Here is a 23734-nt window from a genome sequence, read left to right as displayed (position 1 = left end):
CTCGCTAACAGCAGTTGCTCGTAAGTCTATTAAGGCTGTACGAGGTATCTTTGTCTATGTGTGCAGATCAGCTCAACCACAGCGATATGAATATTCTAGGCTTCTATGCAGCCCATCAGCTTGTAATCATCGTCACGCAAGTCCATCATCCAGTGCATCCGCACAACTGCTTTGGTGCACGCCAGAACCAAGGATGAACATCTGCTGGACTATGTCGTGACAGGACAGTACAAATATTGTCTTTGTTACCAGGACCGACCGTGGAGCTGAGCTATACACTGACCATCACCTGTAGAAGTGAGCATCCACCTAGCACCCAATTCAAAACCAAAATAGCCTGGTTTCGGTTAGTTACAAGTGAGAATTTTATTATTGTTTGCAGTTGGGGTTGGCATCGTTCCCTCGTTTTCCGTAAAGTTGACATCAGTGACAGACGGCACTGACTTTTGCAGGAGTAGGCTGTTATGTACGAGTTTCAGTATCTCCTCAAGTTGTGGCCTTGTAAACCATTGCCAATAGGTGCATTGTTGTTACATGCGGGAGCAACTATTCATCAACACTCAAGATTCAGGGATATTAAATTTGTTTTTAGGTTAGTATTTATAATAAATCAATAGATACCTCGGAGAATCATTAGTCTATAAGAAATCCCATAAATTAAAAATATATATTTTCACGAACTGAAACCTCAATACTTATTTGATTATTGTAATTAGTATAGGCAGTTAAACATGTTTGGTGTGCTGTTGTGTTATATATTTTGGTCATTCAGGGAAGAGAAGCAGGATCCCAGCATTCTCTCTGCATCCTCGGCTAATGAAAAGGTTCAACTGGATGCCGAGAGCTCTGTACTCAGTACCCACCCAGGTAGGGTTTCATGTGTGTGTCCGTGTACCTTTGCATATAAGTGTGTGTGCAAGTTTGTGGAGCGTTGGCATAGTTATGAGCATACTGTGTTAATATTCCAGCAATCTGTGTTTTATTCCTACCCAAAATCCATTCACCAATTGTAATTGGTATCGTAAGTCAGACTGGACTCTTCCTAAGTCAACTCGCCATAAAATTAGTACTTGGTGACGTGTCGGCACTATCAACACAAGCCAGGTAAAAGTAGTCTGGTGTGCATGGTATTTGATACATTACACCCCTTGTATGCTTTGCTGACCGTAATAGGTGTTTGTAACCTGTGTATCCTTGTGAGTGAATTTAAATTGTGTTATTGGGTCCATAGCAGTGTGAAAATCACTGCGCCACTGTTACACTCCCTATATATTGGGGATATATATATAACTCTAGTATGGATTGAGTGTATCTACTTGCCTGTCTAATTAATTTATTTTATTGCTGTTTGAATTCAGTCTTATTAACGTAACAAAATGTCTTGCCACTCCATATCCAGCAGCGCAGCCGCCAGACCACGAGTCTGACCCTCAAAGACTGTTCACCAGAGTTGCCCGTCCAGAATTCCCAAAAGAGTCCAGTGTTTCAAGTGGAACTAATTTTAATTCATGTGGATCCTGTGAACCTGGGTTGCCAATTCCCAAAGAGTCAACACAGCTAGGATTGTCCCAAGAAATGGAGAAGCAACAGGATACAGATCCTAAAATTCCACTCTTCAAGGCAGATGAAAGATTTTCATTGGGAACTCCAACAAGCTCTAGTGACTCCCAAGGGATGCGTAGCATGGACAATGGATTTTCACCAATGCCAGATCACCCTAGGCCTGGGAATTCCAGAAAATCGGGTATATGGCTGTTGAGGCCACAAGGCAACCTGTTCCCTGCAAAGCAAGGAGGGTGTTTTACCTCAGAAGAAGTGGTTCCAGCAAATACTGTGGCAAAATACCCAGTTGAAGGTCCCAAAGAGTCTATAATTCCTGAGGTGGGAGAGAAAGCAGAAGAAAATGCCCCATTGATACCTCAGCATGAGGGAGGCTTAGGAAAAACAGAAATGCTGGCTGCAGAAGAGTCTTTTTCAGAACAAGCAGCAGATGGAACCTGTATAGGCATTGATGGTGAGACAGAGACACAGACGCAGAGAGAGACAGGCTTAGATAGAGAGATCGCTGGAGAGAGCAGGGTAAAAGGAGAGACAAAGAAAGAGACATCCAAAGAAGGTAAGAATGGAAGTGAAACATTGATGGAAAGAGAATCATGGGGAGAAACACTCACACAAGGAGACACAAAGAGTGAGACAGTCAAAGGGAGTGGGACAGATATGGAAAAATGGACAGAGAGAGGGACTAAGGGGGAAATAGAGAAACAACCAGAGAGAGTGGAACAAGCTGAGCCAAAGCAAGAGAAGGTGATTGAGACAGCGGCCATGGCGGTGAAGAAGGAGACACAAATGGATGAGGAGATGGAGACTGCCCCAGGGAACAGGGGGATGCCTGGGTCCCCACGCAGACACAGAGAGGGACACATGGACCCGGTAGAGGCATCCAGAGTTGACGGCTCATCGCTGCTGTTGAGCCTCTCCCGTGGCCTCTTCGATGTCTACAGCCCTATGGTGAGTTTGAGTCACTAGGCTCATGATGACTACATCAGGACTTTAAAGACGATTATACATTGGGGCAATTTCAGGGCAATCGTCATCGGCAATAGTTGCCGCACGAGTTACTATTGCAAAAAATGTGTACGGATGTGATCATCTAGTGGGCACATCACTCAGTGCCATGTTGTAATACTGTATCAGGTTGCCATAGTTGCTTATAATGTATTGCTGGTGATAATTATCGATGATTCCCATTAAATTGCCCATTAGCCAGCACCATGGAATGCATCGATTCAAGTGTTAAGGCTACGTGTTTGTCTCTTTCTCAGTCGGGTCATAATGGCTGTCAATGCAGTACCTCTGCTTGCTTGTATTTAACTCCTCGGGCAATGTGTATCTCCATGTCTCTCAAAGCCATGATACACTCGAGCAATTTTATGGAAATAATTTCCTGCCACACATTTGCTTTGAGCAGCAATGGAAATTTGGTATGGCAATGGCACAAGGTAAAGGAGTTCTGTAAAGCGAATACAAATTTGAGTTTTAAAATTCCGTTTGTTCTATAGATCACCACACAACCTCAGGTGGTCATGTGACTTTTAGTCTAATTTTCAGTTGCCATTCCAGTTAACCACTAGGAGAACAATGATCAAGTTTGTCCAGGTATGAGCAGCACTTGTTTTACAATGGAAAATGGTCTAGTTAGAGCAAGGATTGATGATTACCATGGCCTTCAGAAGTCTCTCAATGACCAAGTCTCTCAATGGCCAAGTCTGGGCAATGAGATAGTGCCTGGCCAGACATGGGGATCGTGTTTCCTTTGATTGCACTTTTTTTGTTTCCTCCCATTTCACAGCAGATGCTAAGGACATGCTCCATGCCTGACCTCCGCCAGGGCCAGCCAGGTCATGGCGACCTGGGTTGTGTCGAGGCCGGGGACTACAAGGGTTCTGATGGTTTTGTGCCCAGGGCAGCAATCAAAGGGCATCGCAGTAATGTGGAAGATCAGGGCATGTCTAAAAGGGAGTCACTGGAAGAGGGAGACATTGCCAATGCATCTGGAGAGGGCAGTGGTGATAATAATGGTGGCACCGATGGAGACATTGCCAATGCATCTGGAGAGGGCAGTGGTGATGATAATGGTGGCACCGATGGAGACATTGCCAATGCATCTGGAGAGGGCAGTGGTGATGATAATGGTGGCACCGATGGAGATGACAGTGGTGATGAGGAAATTATAGAGGAGTTAGAGAAGAACAGCAAGAATTGCGGGGAGATTCCAGAGGAAGAATGCATCATTTCAGATGGAGATGATGAGTATGTGGATCATATGTGTACACACGCATTCACCGCCCATATTCTTACACACGCTCAGGTACAAATGAACACACAGGCATGCATGTACGCATTCATAAGTGCATGTATGCACACACCGCAGCTTTATGGCACACTCAGACACCTGAGTACCCTTAAGTACATGCATTCACATAATGTACTTACACCTTGTGTGTTTGTGTGCACATGTTATATGCATGCACAAGCACCCGACCTGCGTACAAGTGGCTTGTTGGTGCACACATGTTGCGTCTATATGAACTGTTTATTGTGTGTGTACACTTGCTTTGCATATGTGAACTTGACCGCATGTGTCATGTGTACACGTGTTTTAAAAATTCCGTGTTTACCCGTGTACTTGCCATGTTGGGTGTGGGCACTCATCTTGTTCACACAGCGAGCTGGCTGAGTTACAGGCGTCTATGGCTCAGCTTCTAGAGGAAGAGAGCGATGATGCTGATCACACGGACGAACAAGAGGACAGGCTTATTCATGAGGACTGGCAGTCAGGTCTGTGTGTGAATGTCTCAAGAGATGAATGTGTGAATGGATGAGTGATTTCAAGTGAGTGGATGGGTGTGTGTGATCAATTGTGTGTGAGTGAGAATGCTTATATATAAATTAGAAGTAAATCTGAGTGTAAGAAAATATATGAGTGCTTTTGTGAATGTCTGTGTGTTTTCTGCATGCATTGCTAAATATGCATGCATGACAGGTGTGTACAGTATGTAAACAATTGCATGTGTGTGTGTGCACCTGTGTGTTCTTACGGAGAGCGATAGTGTAGCGGTTAGCACGCTATGAACCCAGCAACCCGAGTCGCTCACGGCCAACACCAGTTACGATTATTTGAACCGGTCCTGGGCCTCCCCTAGGTCGACTCAGCCTCAAATTAGTACCTGGTGTGTGTAAACATCGCCACTAGGGAGACAAAGGCGGTTGGGCGTGGTGCTGGCCACCCACCCCATCGTGTAACGTTCCGGCCTTCATAGATGCTCGCTAACAGCACTTGTCCCAACAGTCTGTTAAGGCTATACAGGAGATCTTTGTTCTTGTGTCATCTGTGTGTTCTTGTAGGGAGCGGAAGTGCAACAGTTAGCATGCAGTGCTATGAACCCGGCGACCTAAGTTTGATTCCCACTCACAGCCAACATCAGTGATGATTATCTGAATTGGTTCGGGGCCTCCCCTAGACCGACTCAGCCTCAAATGAGTACCTGGCACGATGCATAAACATCGCCACTGTGGAGACAAAGGTGGCCGGGCATGGTTCTGGCCACCCACCTCCTTGTGTGCTGTGACGGCCTTTACAGGTGCTCACTAACAGCACTTGCCCCAACAGTCTGTTAAGGATATACGAGAGATCTTTGTCTTCGTTCTTGTGTCATGGTAACTAGTGGCACACTGCACGACAATACAATTTAGATTTACAGTGTCTTAATGCAACCACACCTCTAGATGATATACAAAACTTATGTCCATCCGAACAAGCACAACGAGAATGGGGAAAGTGCGTAGTCACTGACTGTCACCGGAAATGATGGCTGTGAAGCAGACGCGGAGGAGGATGCAGCATCTTAGATAGAAAACTGTTTTCGACATTGTCCAACTTGCTTACGGAGCTGCCTGCAGATCTGCCAACCGACTTATTATTGAGTCTCGCAGATTGTCGTTCTATGCTCTGCACATCAATAAGTCAGCTGTCGACCTGCATGCTCTGGCATGTCGTGAAGGGTCTGCTGCACTCCATCTACCCATAAACGAGTCAACTCCGTCTGTGCACAGCACCTGCGATGTTCTTCACCAATTAAACAGTGACGACGAAGAAAGGCAATGCGTTCTCCCGGTCTGCCATCTGAGTTTGATCAACCTGAACATACGTCTCTCCGATTGCCGGTGTCATTAATCGCATGACGTCAAGTTCCATCAATATTCTGATGATACACAATTGTACACTGCAATGAAGTCAAAGTTGATATGGAGAGCCTCGGTAACCTCGAAGATTGCACACGAGTGGTCCATGTGTGGTTTGCACAAAATGAAATGCTGCTTAATCCAGAAAATTCGAAGGTTCTGCTGGTTGGCACTCATGCTCAGGCAAGAAAAAAATGTGAGAGGATCAGGTGTGGCGGTCGCAGACTCCAGGATTCAGTTTTCTACTCATCGATAGAGCCTTGGCACCATACTCGACCAGAATGTGTAATTTGATCACCACGTGCAAAATAGATTCAGAAATTTACATAACAGGGCTCGACGACACATTCGACCAGTGTTGAGTTGTGACATAGGCAACACGGTGGCATGTAGCATAGTATCGACAATCCTCGATTATTGCAACTCACTACTGTGAGTACAAAACTCTTTGACACCTGTCGTGATGGGTACTGCAAGACCTCCATTGGTTTCCGGTTGCCAAACGAATAAGTTACAAGGTCGAACTCATTCAACAAAAACACTTGCGATAATTGAACCACAATGTCTTCCTGATCTCATGAAGGAGCATAAAACATCACGCAAATTTCGGTCATCCTTAAAGCGGCTTTTGTCTAACCATCAAACAAAGACGGTCACTGCATTGTGCGCTTTCAGATGCGCTTTTGTGGCTGTCTAGAATTATCTTCCGATATTAAGAAGCCACTGGAGCTATGCATTTTTAAATTCAGATTGAAAATTCATATCTTCTGAACTGCTTTTTGAGTTTAGTCTGTTGTACTTCCTCCGCACCTCTTGATTCGCGCGGTTGGCTAGGTATGTTGCGATATAAATTCAACATTCATACATCAACATACATACAAAGGAGGTAATTGCCCAACTTGCTGATGACTGGTATCAACGGTGTCAAGATCGGCCTCTGTGCAGAAGGCTCGTGAAGAACACTGCTGGGCAGTTGGAGGCAATCACCCTCAAGCAACAATGTAGGGTGGAGGAACAATGCTCACAACAATGAGCAGAGTGCCAGGTGGCTACATCACAGAAAGTTGGCACAGAATACAGGCGTTGCATCTGCTAGTCATCTTAGTTAATCCATAACATCAGGAACTCTGCCATGGCCTCCTGCAAGCAAGCCTTTCACACTTCACGTAGCCTCAAAGTGCACCTCGCTCTGCACAAACACTATGACAACATCACTGTCGGTGGTGAATAACAGCTCTTGTATGTGCGTGCATACAGATGAGAGTGAGGCAGAGGGAGGTGACAGCGTGTTTAGTCGCCTGGAGGCCATGCGCGTGACACTCGAGACAGAGATGGGCGTGGAGCGGTTTCTGGAAGCTTATCGCACAATTCAGGTAATGTCTCACGCATAAGTGTATAAATATGCAAATTCAAACATTGTCACTCTCTTCACTCAAATACAGGTACATATATATTTCAATCTGTTGACTTTCCAGCTTTCCAGGCTTATGTTAACTTGTGTAAACCAGAAGGAATTATTCAAGCATGCAAATACTGGTGGGTAACATGAGTCGGGATTGCTAGTATTCCACCTAACAGCACTTGTTCCCACCATTTAGGAGGAAAAACGTTGGATCTTAGTGTATTATTATCAGTAGACTTTCTACACACTAGTCTTGCAGGTTATCACAAACCCATCACTCACATCTTTACCCCCTGTCCAGGTCATGTCCCATTCTCTCCAAAAATAATTTAATTAAAAAGGGGGGTATATTTACAGATTGTTGGTGTAATTCGTTTGTGTATATATTACCGGAATGACTAACACCTGTCGATACATAATAGTACTGTATTTTATACGTGTGCATAATTTCTCAGGCATCTCATGAAGACGAGGATGAGTCTGTAGAGGACGTGAGTGTACGTGCACGTGAAATGTTGGAGCCTGGCTTTGCTCATTTCTACCAGAAGATCTTGCACCTCGTCATGGCTGATGGAGCCTACCAGGGTGTGCAACCCCCTGCCTCGCAATCCCCTGCCTCGCAATCCCCTGCCTCGCAATCCCCTGCCTCGCAATCCCCTGCCTCGCAACTCCCTGCTTCACATCACCTTTCCTCACAATACACTGCCTCACAATTCTGGAATAGTTACATTTTCCGGGCCATTCTCCAACACGTTGCTATGCATTTGCTTCTGCAAGAGTTTACGGTACAATGATGTGGTGCTGTTACAATCGATCATTTCTCTCTTCCCCTCTGCCCTCCCCCCCCCTGGATTCGTATCGGTTTCCAGATAACGACGAGTAACTGTACGACGTCAAAACCGGAACCCAAACGGAAAACAAATGGGGAGGAGCAAGCGAGTCATGGGGTATATTGAATACCCAATCCAAACACACACTTGGCTGTCTGGGTTGTTTGACATAAGTTTAAAGTTTCAAAAACAAGAAGTAAGCATAAATATAATTGTTTTCTAGAGCTCAATAAACATCAATGTAGAATACTTCACAAGACTGATAATAGAGGCACTCAAAATTGCGAGTCTGAAGTTGCATTACTATTCTGGACTCTTTTTATGTTTGTTGATCAATTTTATAATTTCTTCACCTTGTCATGTGGTGGCTTTCACTTCTTTATACTGTATAAATACTATATTTGTCACAATGGTAAATAAAGCAATGTGGATGCAATGAGTTGTGCAGTTAAAATCAATATAAACATTTAAGTGTATAAATTGCGAAATAAATCCAAGACTTATTCTTGTATAGAATGGAAGGCTTTTGGAAATTGATCATGAAAAGCAACACTTAGAAATTCATGCCAAATATATACTTGACATCGACAAAGAAAACAAGGAATTTGCCAACAAGCATGTAGAAATGCATGCTAGAAATTTCACCGAGACAGAAAAAGATCAGGACACATCGCTTAGAAGGATTATTGGCCGGTTGAAGCTGATCTTAACCCTTAATGCTGGACAATATTAAGCCGAATAACAAACTTGGTATTTGTATTCTTGAGATCTCAAAATACAACTGGCTGTCATAACATGAACACCATGTGTACACCGACTGCTTGTTAGTTTTTGTTTAAATGCAGCTAATTGTAACAAAGATGACATTCGATTTCATTGGAAATGTATTGCCACCCTCGTTATTGCCCAAACTTGGCCTTTCACTTTGCTGTTAACGTGGGTTACATTTTTATATAATGGCAAATGAAATTAGCATTTCCTAAAGCATTTATCAACAAACCAATTTGTTGCATTAGACATTTCTCAAAAATTGTAGAGTCAAAAAAGTGTGAGGACTAAAGCACCAGACAGCCAGCAAAAAACAGCTAAGTGTTTTGACCTCCAGCATGTTGGTTGGTTGTGTCAATGAGGAAACAAGTAAGTCTGGTAAAGAGTCCTCAACATGGGTGGATAATTCATGAGGGAAGATCATTCGAACAGTAACTGGTAGCAATGAGTAATTAGAAGGCATCAGATTACTGGTGACCAAGAAACAAGTGAATTGATGAGTTGATGTATCAATGTGACTGCATTGCATTGTTCTATATATTGAACTTATTTCGCACCGTACATAGCAAACAGCTGATCGGAGGTGCGGAGGAAGAACAATAAACACAAAGGAGTTATAAAATAATGCATTTTATATCTAGATTTAAAAGTGCATAGCTCCAGTGGCTCCTAATATCAGAAGTGTGTTCCATACGGCCCAAAAAGCGCATCTAAAAGGACAATTCAGTGACCGTTTTTGTTTGGTTAGCCAAAATTTGCTGCGAGGATGACTGGAGCTTGCTTGCTGGTTTTATGCTCTTTGGTGAGATCAGGGTATTGTGGGTAATTTTTGGCAAGCACTTTGTGTGGAATAAGTGAGACCTTATAATATATTCGTTCGGCAACCGGAGGCGAATGAAGCTCAGCGAGCACTGGATGGACACGATCGCATCTTTCAGTATCGGTCACGGCACGTGGCAAAAAAGTGTACACCCTGCAGCTTGGTAATGTTTTGCAGCGAGGTAATAATTTGGGTGTTTATCGCAGATATGAAAACAGCATCAACTTTGACGTAATTTGTGCATGGATAGGAACAATTGTTCAGTTAACCAAAGGCTTTGGCATGGAAAATAAATCCAAACTTGGTATTCTCAGCAGGATTAGTAATGCCACAGCAATCAATGAAAGATCAGAGATCAATGCAACAAGCAGATTAATGTATTTTAATATAATTTTATATTTCTACATACGTGACTTTACCAAAAAAACCAGAGTAATTTATGCAGTCACGAAAGCTTTAATTCTTTATTAGGCAGATTAATGGTTTAACTATGCCTAGGAATAACATTGTTAAATAATAAGGCTATGAATAACATTGTTAAATGAGAACACCTGATATTTGCCAGCCATAAGCGATGCCGGGTTTTTTTGTTATTGAACTTGGCCAGGGTAGCAAACGAGTTAAATTGCATTAGCTCATGTTACAATTCCAATTCCCTAATAGATTACATTAGGTGGTCAGCTAGACCACTCGTAAATCCACCATTTCCTCCATGGCTGCAGGAAGGTGCTACAGTACTCATGAGCAGTTGGTTTGAGCTGTGTGCCAAGAACAAGTAACTCTTCCTGAGAACAGCAGAAGCACCATAAGCCTCAATCTTGTTCAGATGCAAAGATTGGCTTCAGTTTTTCGCTCATGATGCATATTGAATTGCGTACATTTTTGATTTGCAACGTTTTCTTCATGAAAATTATCCCATGTATAAAATGTGATGCACGTGACAAAGCCAAAATAGGAGGGCCATAAACTTGATGCAAAATATTCAGTATTTAATAGCATTTTTTTTCAATCATGGGAGATGCAAATCGCTGCATGCTGGACAAGGGTTGTGGGGAGGGAGTTTCCTGCCTTCTCCATGCAGGATGGTCAGGTCAGCCACCCTTTTTTTAAAAGACCGTTGCAATCTGTATTGAAACCTAATTACTGCATTTTAAACAATTGACAGCTCCAAATGAAAACGCAATGATGCTACTAAACATTTTAAATTTTATTTTTTCTTGCGTGGTAGAGTTATACAGTTAACAGAAAGCATATTTTTATAATCACTCTGGATATTCGTTGGGTTTACAGAGCTTCCATCAACACCAGCTTACGTGTATAACGATAGTTTTAATCAGAAGAAACCTTTAACAATCACCACTTTAACCAGCATTACTTTCAACATAACAATCACCTTCAAAAATGTATGCATGTTATTTAGCTGCGATACACAGAAAACATGCAGCACATTACATACATCAATGATTCACCACATTAAATCAGGAACTATTTTAACACCCAACACCGTGCATCTTAAAACTATAGACGGTGTTGTTTTAAGCTGAATGAGACCTGTAGCGAATAAAGGTCAGCATTGACAAAGCTAAGTGTCATCCAGCCAGGGCTATGATTACTGCCAGGAAACGTGCTCAAAATGGGGAATGGAACGAGAATGAGACCATGAAAATGCAAACTGGGGTTTGGAGAACGTGAAATACAAAGTGAGACAGCAAGGAAGAGTATGGAGAAAAATCATTTTAAACTTTGGTAAGAGAGCAGTGTTCATGGGAGGAGGAAACAGGAATGAGGTCCTGCATATGCAAGACAGCAGAACAACAACAGACAATGCAAGCGCAAGGAAGATAATGCAGAGGGGTTTTAGATCAGCATATATACATTTCTATGACCAGTTTTAAACTGACAAAATTCACACCGGTTTAGGCTTCCATGAACTGTGCAGCCTGTCACCAAAATTGTGAGGTTGGGTGGGGGTAATGTATAGCGGGTTGTCATTTTGCAATAACTCCTTAAATTGGGTTTAAACCCTACACTGGCAACTAAAACTAGCAGTTTTTAAAACTGTCATATTAAGGTTGAGTTTACCAATTTAAAAAAATGAATGCTATTGCCATTTGTTGCTGTTTTAAAAACAATGTGGTTATTGAACAATGTGGTAAACTCGTGCTTCTCACCTGGTAAATAAAAATAACAGTATGCCTACAGCATAAGGTTCCCAGTTATCAACCATTGTAATAACCCACTCCCGACACTGTTCAGGTAAACAGTCAAGGTGGACCAACTTAAAATCGGTTGCCTAAAACTGGTCATGGGAATGAGTCGCAAGGGAACGGCACCAGACCTTAGTTCCCACTAGTTGCGGTCACTGGGGCTTGCCCTGACCCGGCTGCAGGGCATCGAGTGTGCGTGTAATATCGCAATCCTTGGTCTGAAGCAGACGGACGAGCCATCCGCCCTCATCAGAGAAGCCCATGGAAAGCATCTGCGCCAGAGCTTCAACCAGACGTGGCTCAGCATCTACACAGGGAAGGGAGTAGGGCAGATAGACACAAGTTGGCGTGTATAGCCCCATGTGTATGTATGTATGCATGCTGTACCTTCATTTATACATGCTTGTGATTTGTTCAATTTTTAATAGCCATCCACCCAGTTTTGATCACTTGCCCACCTTTGTCACTTTTCTTTCATGCCATTCCCTAACCCTGCCTGGGTTTATCCTTCTCCCAATATCCTGCTATCAGATAGGGGTCCCTCTTCCCACAGAAAAAACCCCCTCTACCCTGTTAACCAGGGAAGAGCACAGGCCTTGGGATCACCATATTCTTATGGCTCCCCACACTGAGCCACGGTGTCAAACAACCCCGCTTGCTATCCTACTTTGTCGGCCCCTACACACACACAGTATGTTTTGAATACATGTATCACTGTGTGCAATGTTAGCTTGCACGAGTCACAGCATGTCTATGCACCTCGAGTGAGCGTGCATGAGATCATCCGTTCCTGATAAGTATACATGTGCAAGCAGGTATGTGAATATCTATAGGTGAAACGCTACAAGAGTTTCCTTGGATAAGTCTGTGGTTGAGCGTGTGCTAATTGTGCTTCGACGTGCAAGTTAAGTGTCACCGAGTGCATGCATCTGCGTGTAAGCAAATTTTCAGTGCGCACACACGTGTCCCTGTACCATTGGGAAGGTTGGGGTAAGCGGCGGCCTCCCTCAGGCCTCCTCCATCCTCCTTGAGGGGCTCAGCGCTCTCCGACCCTCCTGCCCCTTGCTGCGATCCTCCTGTGCTCCCCCGTGAGCCCCCCACTGCATCATCCCCAGGTGTCACATAGGTCCACTCATCATCGCCTCCTGCCTCCCCCACCTGCGAGCCCTGCAAAAGGGGAAAAAGAAAAAACATCACCACAAGCCATTAAGCAGAAAATCAAGAACCAATCCATTTATTGTCACCAATCCTATTTAAGTAGGTCATGAAACTGCTTTCATTTCAACTCGAGTTAAACCAAGTATAGTAAATCCTCTTCATTTGGGAGATTTTTCTTTCGCTAAACTGTGATAATTAGCAATTTTATATTTGAATACCAGTGAAAATTTTGCACCTTTTTCCCTCCCTCAACTATTTCCAATTTGGCAACATGGCATCATAGTGGAGGGGTAGTACTTGCGCAGTGGAGGCTTCTGGCCCCCGTGTGCGCACAAAAACCCATTGTGCAAGACATACTTCTATGCGATCATGCACTGCGCATATTGCTATATGCATCTAGCCGTCCGTTTGTTCAGGACGTGTCATATGGCCACCTAGATGGTGTCATCATTCAGGATCAAGTGACCATGACGGTGTAGAGGTAAATAAAAACTTACACATTTACAGTATAAATTCACCGATGTGTTTTACTTTATTTATTACATTTTGTCGTACGTGTTATCTTTTTGAAGGATTTTACAATTTAATTACTGTACAGGATTAAATGTTTTTAAACATTTTAATTTTCCCCTGTATGTTCAGTCATTAACCCCCCTTTTCCGTATATGGAAAAAACACAGTAACTACATTCGCAAATTTTTGTTGCGCATATTTTCAAAAACCTAACCCTCGTGACTGTCGAGGCCCTACCCTTTTATATGTAATTGATCAATTACTCAAACCTTATCAGGTTAAGAAACGAATCAAAATAAAGTAAAGGCTTTAGAAAAAGTCAAAGGGATTCAAATACACCATTTTCACACGATGAATCCAGGAGTGTGAATAGAAATGTATCCGAACAATATTAAATACGATGGTTTATCACGGACACAAAAGAAGTTTGTGAAAACTGTTAAACTGTATAATTGAATGGATATAAATTGCCACATTCTGCTATGGCTATATTCAATGCAGCCTGAAAACCAGTCAAGTTCTATTTTTATGTAATGTTCCAAAGCAGTTACAGGACACAATTTAAAATGTTAAATTCAAGTGTAACTAACCACTTCAAATCCTGTTACAATTTATCTCCCTTTCCACCTACCTGCACACTGTCTCTGGTGTTGTTAACTGTAGCCATGGCAGCGCCTCCACTGCTGCTGGTGCTGCTGGGCACCGTTTCCATGGCGGTGGTGCCTCCGCCCATTGGCCCCTCCCCAGTCTCCCAGTCCCGAGCTGGAGATGTGGCCTGCACGGGGAGAGCAATAGATTTAAAATTGTACCAAAACCAAGTCTCATACCACACTAACAAACGAATGAACAATCGAGGAAACTAAAATGAGAACCCAGAGTGTAGGCGAGAGGCCATAATTCCAACGAATAGGATTTCTAAAAGCATTGACGTCTTTTATGCAGCCCTTGAGTAACGCAACCCTGTGGTGTTAACCTATGACCTGGCATGGTATCACATTATCAAGCTCCTTAAGTACATGTCGATTAAAAAAAGTTCTAGGTCAAGCAACTCTATATTCAAATATGTACACACTTGTACATATATTCATCCTTACACAGAACAGAATACAGAAAACCAAAACATGAGCGAGCAGTACTCAAAATGTTGCAAATTGCATGAACTGCCTTCTACAGACCACCACACCCAGCAAACTGTACACAAGCACAATATGCAACATTAAACTACATCCTAGCGCTCAACTTACTTTGTCATTGTCGGCGACTTCTTCGGTTTCCATCCCAAGTTCATCATCTTTGGATGGACTCGGCCCCTTGGTCTCTTCTCCCTTTCCCTGCCCCTTGGGATCCTCCTTATTCTCTCCCTTGGTCTTCTCTTTTCCCGAGCATGGACCCCTGGCCTCCCAAGTACCACAGCCGGCACGAGCTCCACAGCGACGTCGTTGCCCACCATGTTCTACATCGACGCTCACGTCAATACCTAAACAGAGCCACAAACTCCACTCAAATAGCTAAACATCACAACTTAATATTATACCAGCATAAACTCCAAATCGCATCAATACCCAACCAAAACGAAACAACCAATCATGCGCTACATCAAGTCTACACCTATACAGCACAATATTAAAATACAACAAAACTACTAACAAACAGTACTGTTACACTTTCCATGAGGATTAATTCATCACAAAACATGTACTCGGGCAGGCACTCACCAACACAGACAAGAAAATGGCCACACTTACCTCTAAAACTACTAAACTATTCTTATTTTACCAGGGAAAGCCCAGAGCTATACAACTCGTCTTGAGAGGCAACCTGGCCACAAGGTCAACGAAGTGGCACTTTATAGCAGCCAAATAATTTAAGAGCATGTTTCTAAAATGGAGAAAAAACCGGAGTACCCAGAGAAAAATCCACATGACCATGTGGAGAACACGCAAACATACATATAGACAGGCATCAGGGTCGGGATCAAACCCACGACCTCCTGTATATCAGGCAAGGCAGATAACAGCTTTCCACCGCGGTGGCCACTCACAACCACACTCGTTACACACAACCTTCGCCATCCACCTGCCTCCCATCCGCCTCCCCCCTCTCAAGCCGCTTACCAAGAGGGCCCAGCATGGCCGCCACATTCTCTCCGATGTTCTGCAGGAAGTCCGCTGCAGGGTTTGCCTGCTCTCCTTGGGGTGCTTCAGCTGCTGGTTCTTCAGCCTGGGTGGCTCCAGGAAAATTTGAGCCTGGGGGATAAGGGACCATTTTACTCGCTAAAGCATACAACCACCTGCTATATGCCCACATACCTGCTGGAAAACCAGTGTTCTCATTTTAGTATAGTCATGCCTTGCTCTTTGGCTGTGCCGCCTTGCCCAGAAAGTTGAAGCCTCTCTTCTCCATCTAGTCTCGCCTCACGTTAATGTGCCACCTCTAGAGGGCGCCAGTGCATTGACCGCTTGGTAAAGACTTGGGACTTCTGGAACATTCAGCAGCCTGCCCTCCCCCCAGCACCCATGGGTTGAGAATGATTGATGCAGGTTTAAGTAATGCAAGGTGTGTATGTGTGCGAGTGGTGTGTGAATAGTGTGCACACGTGCAAGTGCTGTGTATGCGCGCGAGTGGTGCGCGTGTTAAAGTGGAATATGCGAGTGGTGTGTACGAGTGATGTGTTTAGATCATGTACAATCCACTGCTAGATGATGGCCCCCTCACACCTGTTGTGGGAATTATTTGACCGTACATCAATGGTCAGTAGGTTGAAAGCAACAATGAAAAAATGTTTTTTTATACCTAAAACAAAATTGTTTTCCTATTGAATTGTGCCTGAAAAGTGTTGAAGCAATCGTTCAACCACATTCTTTGGGTCTTTCGGTAAAGCCACGTAGAAAGAAAAATTATAAAAAATATCACGACGTTTCGATCGTAACAAGCAATCGTCATCAGGTGAAAAAAGCGGTATTTTTTTCACCTGATGACGATTGCTTGTGTTGCGATCGAAATGTCATATTTTTCTATTTTTTCTATCTACGTGGCTTTACCGAGAGACCCAAAGAATATTAATTCCTGCAGTCACGAATCTTTAAGTCAAGATTTATTGTTCTACCAATTTTGATGACTGTGACACTGCTTACAGATCAGTTACTAATGAAAGTCTAAAAAGACTAAACCCCCCATTGTGAACGCTACTTAAAATTAAATCTCACATCACTTGATGCAAGAAGAAAAATCCATATTTGGGCCCTGTTCATCCATAAAATCCTAATTGGCAAATCTTCACTATACTTAGCCAATTCATGAACCCCCAAATGTCAAACTAAAAAAAACCTAACACATCCATCCACCATTTGCCTTTCAACTAGCCCAAGAACAAGAATTGGAAATAGGTTGCAAAACCTTTGCAGCACCAATCTCGTTTCCTTCCTTAATATTATAAAATCTTCCTCCAAAAATATCCTAGATACAACCACGTTTGCAAAAGTGATTTGTAACTTTAATCCTTACAAGTGTATCAATAGTTCAATGTGCCATTTTATTCAGGGACTGTGCATTGGCTTGGTGTGGTCTGGGACTGTTTTTGCTGCCTTTCCCAAGCTTTGGAATTGATGTATTTATACAATTTGAACATATATATATAATTGTGATTTAATAAACTTCCTCAATTTTACACTCCCAGCATTTTTTGGTATTTTGTAACTTTTGGACCTGCCCCTACTGGACATCTGTGGAAAGAGCTTCATCCAAGATAAAAATAAGATTCTGAATTGATTTTGCTGCAATACCCAACTGCTGACTGTTGCCTAAAATGTGTAAAAGCACACTCCAAGTGCCATGAAACGCATTTAGATCACAGAAAAATGAGATCACCAAAAAATGTCCCCTTGTATATCTATTACTTGCCAATCACATTCTTTACACACCTTCCTATCATGTTACATATACATGTAACGCATTAAACAACTCCTCCACAACTCGCCACTAAACTACAGACATCATAATGGTAATTCCACCAAGTTAGATGCACTCGAAGAATAACGGTGGTAAAAGAACACCAAGTCACACGACTAAATCAGATGTTGTGGCTAACGCACCTGGTGTGATCCATCAAATTACACTTCCTTTATCCTTCCCCCACACCTCCAATGAGCAGTTGGCTACATACAGTGTGAAATCAATTCAACACACAAACTATTTTATTTTACCAGGTAAAGTGCACCGAGCTATTAGCTCTTTTTCAAAGGCAACCTGGCCACACATGATAGCTCCAAGTGTCTTGTGGAAATGTATAGCAGCCAAATAATCTAATAGCATGTTTCTAAATAGAGAGAAAAACTGGAGGAACCGGAGAAAAAGCCACACAACCATGGAAGAACATGTAAACTCCAAATATACATGCCTAAGGGTCGGGATCAAACTTATGCCTCCTGTTTACCAGGCAAGGCAGATATTACCGTCACCGCGACACCACATGATACTGCCCACTGTATTGTTTATTGCTTACACACACCAGGTGTACTTACTTGTATGCGTAGAGGTCCCAAAGCTTGTAGAGGCCCCAGCACTTGTGGTAAATCCTCCCATGGGACAGCCCATCCCCCAAAATGCATGGCGGCCAAAATCAAAGGAATGCCCTTGGGGGCCATGGGACCCATGTCGTCCATGCGGGCCATGTGACCCAGGGGTACCATGTGGCCCAGGGGTGCCAAACCACTAGAGACATGCATACATGTGGGGGGAAAAAACATGTTAAATCCCCATTGTGCAATAAAGACAATGGTTTGTGTCATGGTGTAGACAAGCTGTGTTCTGTTACCATTCCCATGTAATTGTGTTGGAATTTCCACGCATCCAAATTCTGCCATCAAGTTCATGAATGTAGCCCTGTAACCAATCCCACCCACACATGACTGATTGTCTACATCCGTCTGTGATAGGATCACCCTTCTGTGTACTCACAAGCTGTCGTGTGATGGTACGTACCGCCCAGGCGTGAGGCCCTTGCTGCTGACAGTTAGGGAAGGGGATGGTGGTCATCTCGTGCTCGCCGTGTGTGCCCTTGTCACGACAGCTCTGGCACAGGTCGTAGTTGGGGCACACAGAGCACTTGTATCGCACTCCAATCACAGGGCCGTCACAGCCATCGCAGACCACGTGGGGGTGTACGTTGCCGCCATGCCACCCGTGCCACCCGTGTCCCCCATGTCCTCCATGTCCACCGTGTCCCCCGTACCATCCATGCCAACCATGCCCTCCGTGCCCTCCGTGCCCTCCGTGCCCGCCACGTCCACCCTGTCCACTCCGTCCACTCTGCCCACTCTGTCCACTCGATCCACCCTGTCCACCCTGTCCACCCTGTCCACCGTGTCCACCAAGATCTCCAGTGTCTTTCTTGCGCTGCCCACGATCAACTGGAGAGGTCACGGGGCAGAGAAAGAAAGGTGATAAAATGCAACTGAAGAACTAATCACCTAGTTGAAGATTTAACCAGAAAAGCCCAGTTTCAAGACACAGAAAAATCACGTTGTGGATGATTTGACATATAGGTGACGATTTTTTTTAAATAAGATATTGGAATATTCAGAATGAACAATATATTGTCTGTGTACGCAGTAAACGTGTGCGAGTGCATACGTTTGATGTACACGCGGAACACATCCTCGGAAAGGTTGCCCAGAGCTTCCATAAGCTCCTGGTCACTGGAGAATGCGATGAGGTCATCCTCCGAATCTGCACGCAGCAAACCACATAGTATGCACAATTGTTACAAAATAAAAATCTCTCATTGCCTTTAACAGACTGTAGGGGCAAGTGCCATTAGCCATCACCTTTGAAGACCGGAACGGTACACGAGGGGGTGGGTGGTAAGCACCATGCCCGACCACCTTTGTTTCTCCACTAGCAATGCCTACACACTGCACCGGGTACTCATTTGAGGCCAAATGGAACTAGGAGATGCGTAAGACCGGTTCATATAGTTTTCACTGGCGTCGGCCGTGAGTAGGAATCGCACTCAGGTCGCCGGGTTTGGAGCGCAGCGTACTAACCGCGACACTATTGCTCCCCACAACTGGTACACTAACCACACATGATACACAACATAAGGATCCGTATACAATGATAAGTGTATAACACCACTCATAAAGCAACACAAAATCCACAAAAGTAACAGACTCACAAAGATACATGGCCAACAGTACACACAAATGGTAGACATTATCTACGTGGTACACGTGGGTGTGTGCCATACCCTTGTAATGCATGATGAAGCCTGCATCGGCCAAGGATGGGAAGGCCTGGGCAATTTTCCCCTTGAGGTAGATGAAGCTGCTGCTTGCATCCACGTCCATGGCCACACGGCGAATCTCCGGACGAGACTCATCCTTGCGCAGCAAATAAGCCTTCACCTATACCAGGACCACCACCATAAGCACAGGATTATTACCAACACATGATCAGCAAACACACCATCTTGGCCTGCAATTCTTAGTTTCTTATGAAACAAGTATGCCTTCACCTTCACACTGAACATAAATGTAAACAATGCAATCAAGAGTATCACCACCAACACCGTCATCATTTACACCATTAACATCACCACCATCAGTAAATATGATCACAATCTAGGGCAATGACTCATTCTCACACCAGGATTACACACAGTGTAACGTACACTCACATGGTACAGTCTACTTAAAACGCAATGGTTCTAACATAAAAACACAGAAACCCCCCCTCCCTTACTTTACTGTACTTATTACATGGTAAGTCACTGAAAAGCTGCCAGCAGCAGGGTTTATGCAAAATAATTACATAATTTAGATACATTGGGATTCATAAATTAACACGGATGCATACATTCACATGCGTCATAGATAACCTTTCATTTAAATTTAGTCAATGTATACGAGACGGAACAAGAAACAACAATTCACTCTTCCATTGATTGCTACCCCAAATCGTGTCCATCATCATATCCCCATGGTATTTAAATCGTTACATTCCTACATACGACATAACAATTAGATAGCATTGTTGTTATAAAAATGAAATGGATATGAATCATGATCCTCAGACTTTATTCTAATAAACGGATGCCTGCCTATTGGGATGACAAGTGTTGTTTTCGCGCCGACAGCCCGTGACATAGAGCACCCGCACAAACCCCATATGGTATTGGGAGCAGTGACTCGTTTGGCACAGCGGACCAAACTGGTTCAAGTTCTCATTTTTAAATGCTGCTGGTTAACAATACTACAAGTCTGCGACTCAAAATAGTTACGACTAAAAGGTATTTCATTTTATATCCGGAGACCAGAAATCAAAGGCAATGCAATGATTACTCTAGGGTCAACTTGTAAAAAGAAAAACACGTTTCTCTCGTTACCCCTCTTTACCTCCCTTATGTCAATACAGAGCTTACTTGCACATGCACCTAACTTTTTTTCTGGTGCCTCTTGCTCCCATATTCACATTGGGGTTTTTGTTTCCCATTCTCGTGTTTCGTTGACGAAAGTTAAAACACCTCGTTAGTTGTGCAATTTTCCTTAAGGACCCTTTTACTCGCTCTCTGCAATATTTATTTTTTTATCTCTTGTTATTGTTGCTGCGCTCGCACACCACGAATATCCCTCAAAGGAGCCGAACCGGCTTAACGGGACGATCCGTGTAACACAGGGGCCCCGTACCCCCGGGCCGCGGACCGGCACGTGGCCTGTTAGGAACCGGGCCGCTCAGCAGCAGGAGGAGAGAGCGGTGAGTCCGCGCGTGGCCCAACCCCCATTGTTTTATTATTAACCACTTCCGTCCGCGCCTCTTTCCCGCACCGCGCACTCGTCTCAGTCAGTGTTGGTATAAAGCCCACAAGCTCCAACCCCTAGTAGCCAAAATAAGTAAAAAAACAAACGTCGCTGGAGAGTTTTAAATTTCGATTTAAAGCTTTCGTGACTGCAAGGATTCATCTTCTTTGGTTATTTCGGTAAAGTCACGTAGAATGAGAATAAAATAATAAATTAATCAAATAACACAGTAAAATTCTCACGACGTTTCGGCCACAACACAAGTGGCCTTTTAATTTATTATTTTCCCCTTCATTCTACGTGACTTTACCGAAAGAACCAAAGAAGATGAGTCGCTGGCGAGCGTCTTTGAAAAGGGGGAAAGACCCAATGATGACCCCCCCCCCCCCGGTCCGTGAAAAAAATTGTCTTCCACGAAACCGGTCCCTGGTGCCAAAAAGGTTGGGGACAGCCGGTACAGTAACAAATAAAAATAAACGTAATGTAAACAGGAAGCAGAAATGTTCCATCCAGAGCTGGTTAAGGGCTCTCTCTGCTGGAGACTGCTGCGCGTATCAGCAAGGTTAAACTTGGAGAGTGGTGGCAGTGTGAGCTCACTTTGTACCCCGTGGTTAACAAGTATTTAGGTTATGCACTGGAAGCGTGACGAGTTGTGGCTAGGCCTCGACAAGGTAAGGTAAAAGGTCAAAAGCAACGAGCCTACCTTTACCCTCAAGCCCATACAAATTACCCGTTTACAGGCTAATTACTGGGTTAACACTACGACACATTGAACAATGTTTGTAAAATGGAGGCCACGGACTGCGCCACGGAGCTTTTAGCGAGCGGTGAACAAAGTATTTACCGGGTAATATTCTTCAGGGCTACCTTTACCCTACCCTTTACTTTACCCCTTGACATGGTCGACACCGTTATCCCTTTTACCCGGTATAATGGGTAAATTACTTTACCTTGCCGAGGCCTAGCTGTGGCCATTGGGTAGGTTCCTTTATTTGCAACACGGCATTATACTTAAGACTTTATTTAATGGATTACCTTTAAGAGCATTATCTCCTCCACGTATGAGGACGGACTGATCCCTTAAATAAACGCCTTCTCAGTTGAAAAAAAAACATTCTTTAAAAACAGCCTCAAAGCGTAACGGTATACATTATACAGCGTTTGTTATACAATCTTAAAAAAAACACGTACATATATCCATCCGGGTGGCTCTACGTTAAGTGCGAGGAGCTCACACGCAACAGGAAATATGCGATTTTAAATCCCGTCTGGGGGAATCGTCTCAGCCCATCATCCCTCCAGGGTCGATACAATTGGTACCACTTTGTGGAGACGTCCACAATGATCGTCTCATATTTAAAGACTCGCCGCCGCCACCCAACCCCCCAGCAACCTGGAATTGCCACCACAGGTTTCAATCGTAGATGCCAGCAGGCGACGGGCAGGAAGCTCACACACTTCGAGCGGTAAACACTGCAGGTGGATGGAGTAACAAGACGACTCAACGCCATTAATCCCTCCTTGCTCACCAACTGCGCAGTCGGATTAACCCAAGTGCGTGCATTTAACCAGAAACTGAATAAGATGTATTTAAATAACCGAAGTATGAGAATCAAATGCACCATTTGACAAAATCTACACACATTTTTTTTTATTTAAAAGCTATTCGTGACTGCAGGGATTCATATTCTTGGTTCTTCACGTAGAAGGGAAACAATAATAAAATAATAATTTCATTGTTTCCATTCTGCGTGACTTTACCGAAAGAACCAACAATTTTAAAAAAATCTACACAGCCAACTTTAACCTTGAGCGGACAACGCAGTTACGTCAAAGATGATTAATTAAAAAAACGATTGGAACACGCATGGCTTCACGGCTCACGTATACCCAACAAACGTTGGCACAGTAACAGATAGCGGTGTGACGCTGCACACATTTAAACGTGCGAATTGTCTTAGCAAACAGCGCGCGAAACGACCGCCACCGCACGTCCACAGCAGCGCCGTCAACCTCCGCCACTCACCACGAAGGCCATCGTTGACGTCTGTCGGCGACGAGCGACGAGCGACACCGGCGGGCGGCCTTGCTACACTCGACAAGCGACAACTTGAAGTTAAGGATCAGCCACGAGAGGAGCGATAGCGAGAGGATGCCGCTGTGAGGGTTGCCACGGGGCCCCCTCTGTTTATATGCGATGCGCCACGAATAATGGCGCCGTAACCAGCACCCCTCCTCCCACTTTGTGTTCGTGGGCGGGGCCCTCGGCGTGACGTCACCCGTAATCGGCGGGCGAAACCAACGAGAGCGCGGGGGGGGGGTGTTGAAGGCGGGCATCCCCAGGAGGGACACGAAAACGCCTCGAACAGGGAGAAGAATTAATTTGGGATAAGCTGAAAATGGCTTTAGAAATAAATAATCATGCGGGAAAAAAATACTCCCAGCCGGAAACACTTCTTGCGCGCTAATTTATCCCAGCGCGGCGGGATAAGGTGGGA

The 23734-nt window shown here is 44.1% G+C and overlaps 2 protein-coding genes across 7 annotated transcripts in view; one reads left to right on the top strand and one right to left on the bottom strand.

The window, feature by feature from the left end:
- Positions 1 to 8410, top strand: part of LOC116954991 (serine/threonine-protein kinase Nek1-like) — a 37939-nt gene extending 29529 nt beyond the window's left edge. For 4 of the 6 annotated variants that reach the window (XM_076074769.1, XM_076074784.1, XM_032975928.2 and 1 more), the window contains 7 exons: positions 773 to 867; positions 1400 to 2508; positions 3350 to 3810; positions 4226 to 4338; positions 7000 to 7115; positions 7600 to 7729; positions 8014 to 8410. In XM_076074769.1, the coding sequence (XP_075930884.1) occupies positions 773 to 867; positions 1400 to 2508; positions 3350 to 3810; positions 4226 to 4338; positions 7000 to 7115; positions 7600 to 7729; positions 8014 to 8027 (2038 nt within the window). In that variant the 3' untranslated portion in view covers positions 8028 to 8410. The remainder of the gene's footprint in view (positions 1 to 772; positions 868 to 1399; positions 2509 to 3349; positions 3811 to 4225; positions 4339 to 6999; positions 7116 to 7599; positions 7730 to 8013) is intronic. The other 2 variants (XM_076074782.1, XM_076074778.1) reach the window with 2 other exon arrangements.
- Positions 8411 to 10756: 2346 nt separating this feature from the next.
- Positions 10757 to 23495, bottom strand: SQSTM1 (sequestosome 1). Its single transcript, XM_032975943.2, has 10 exons — positions 23263 to 23495; positions 19688 to 19844; positions 19072 to 19167; positions 18421 to 18848; positions 17961 to 18150; positions 15555 to 15686; positions 14685 to 14917; positions 14072 to 14215; positions 12744 to 12936; positions 10757 to 12076 (listed from the first exon to the last, which is right to left on the bottom strand). The coding sequence occupies exons 1-10, from the start codon at positions 23272 to 23274 to the stop codon at positions 11922 to 11924; spliced, it is 1740 nt and encodes a 579-aa protein (XP_032831834.2). The 5' UTR covers positions 23275 to 23495; the 3' UTR covers positions 10757 to 11921.
- Positions 23496 to 23734: the final 239 nt, after the last annotated feature.

The sequence above is a fragment of the Petromyzon marinus genome, chromosome 3, assembly GCF_048934315.1.
Source record: "Petromyzon marinus isolate PM22_M1 ecotype Great Lakes invasive population chromosome 3, UKy_Petmar_22M1.pri1.0, whole genome shotgun sequence".
Lineage (NCBI taxonomy): Eukaryota > Metazoa > Chordata > Hyperoartia > Petromyzontiformes > Petromyzontidae > Petromyzon > Petromyzon marinus.
The sequence above is the reverse complement of the archived record's forward strand: the minus strand, read 5'-3'. Positions and strand labels throughout refer to the sequence as shown.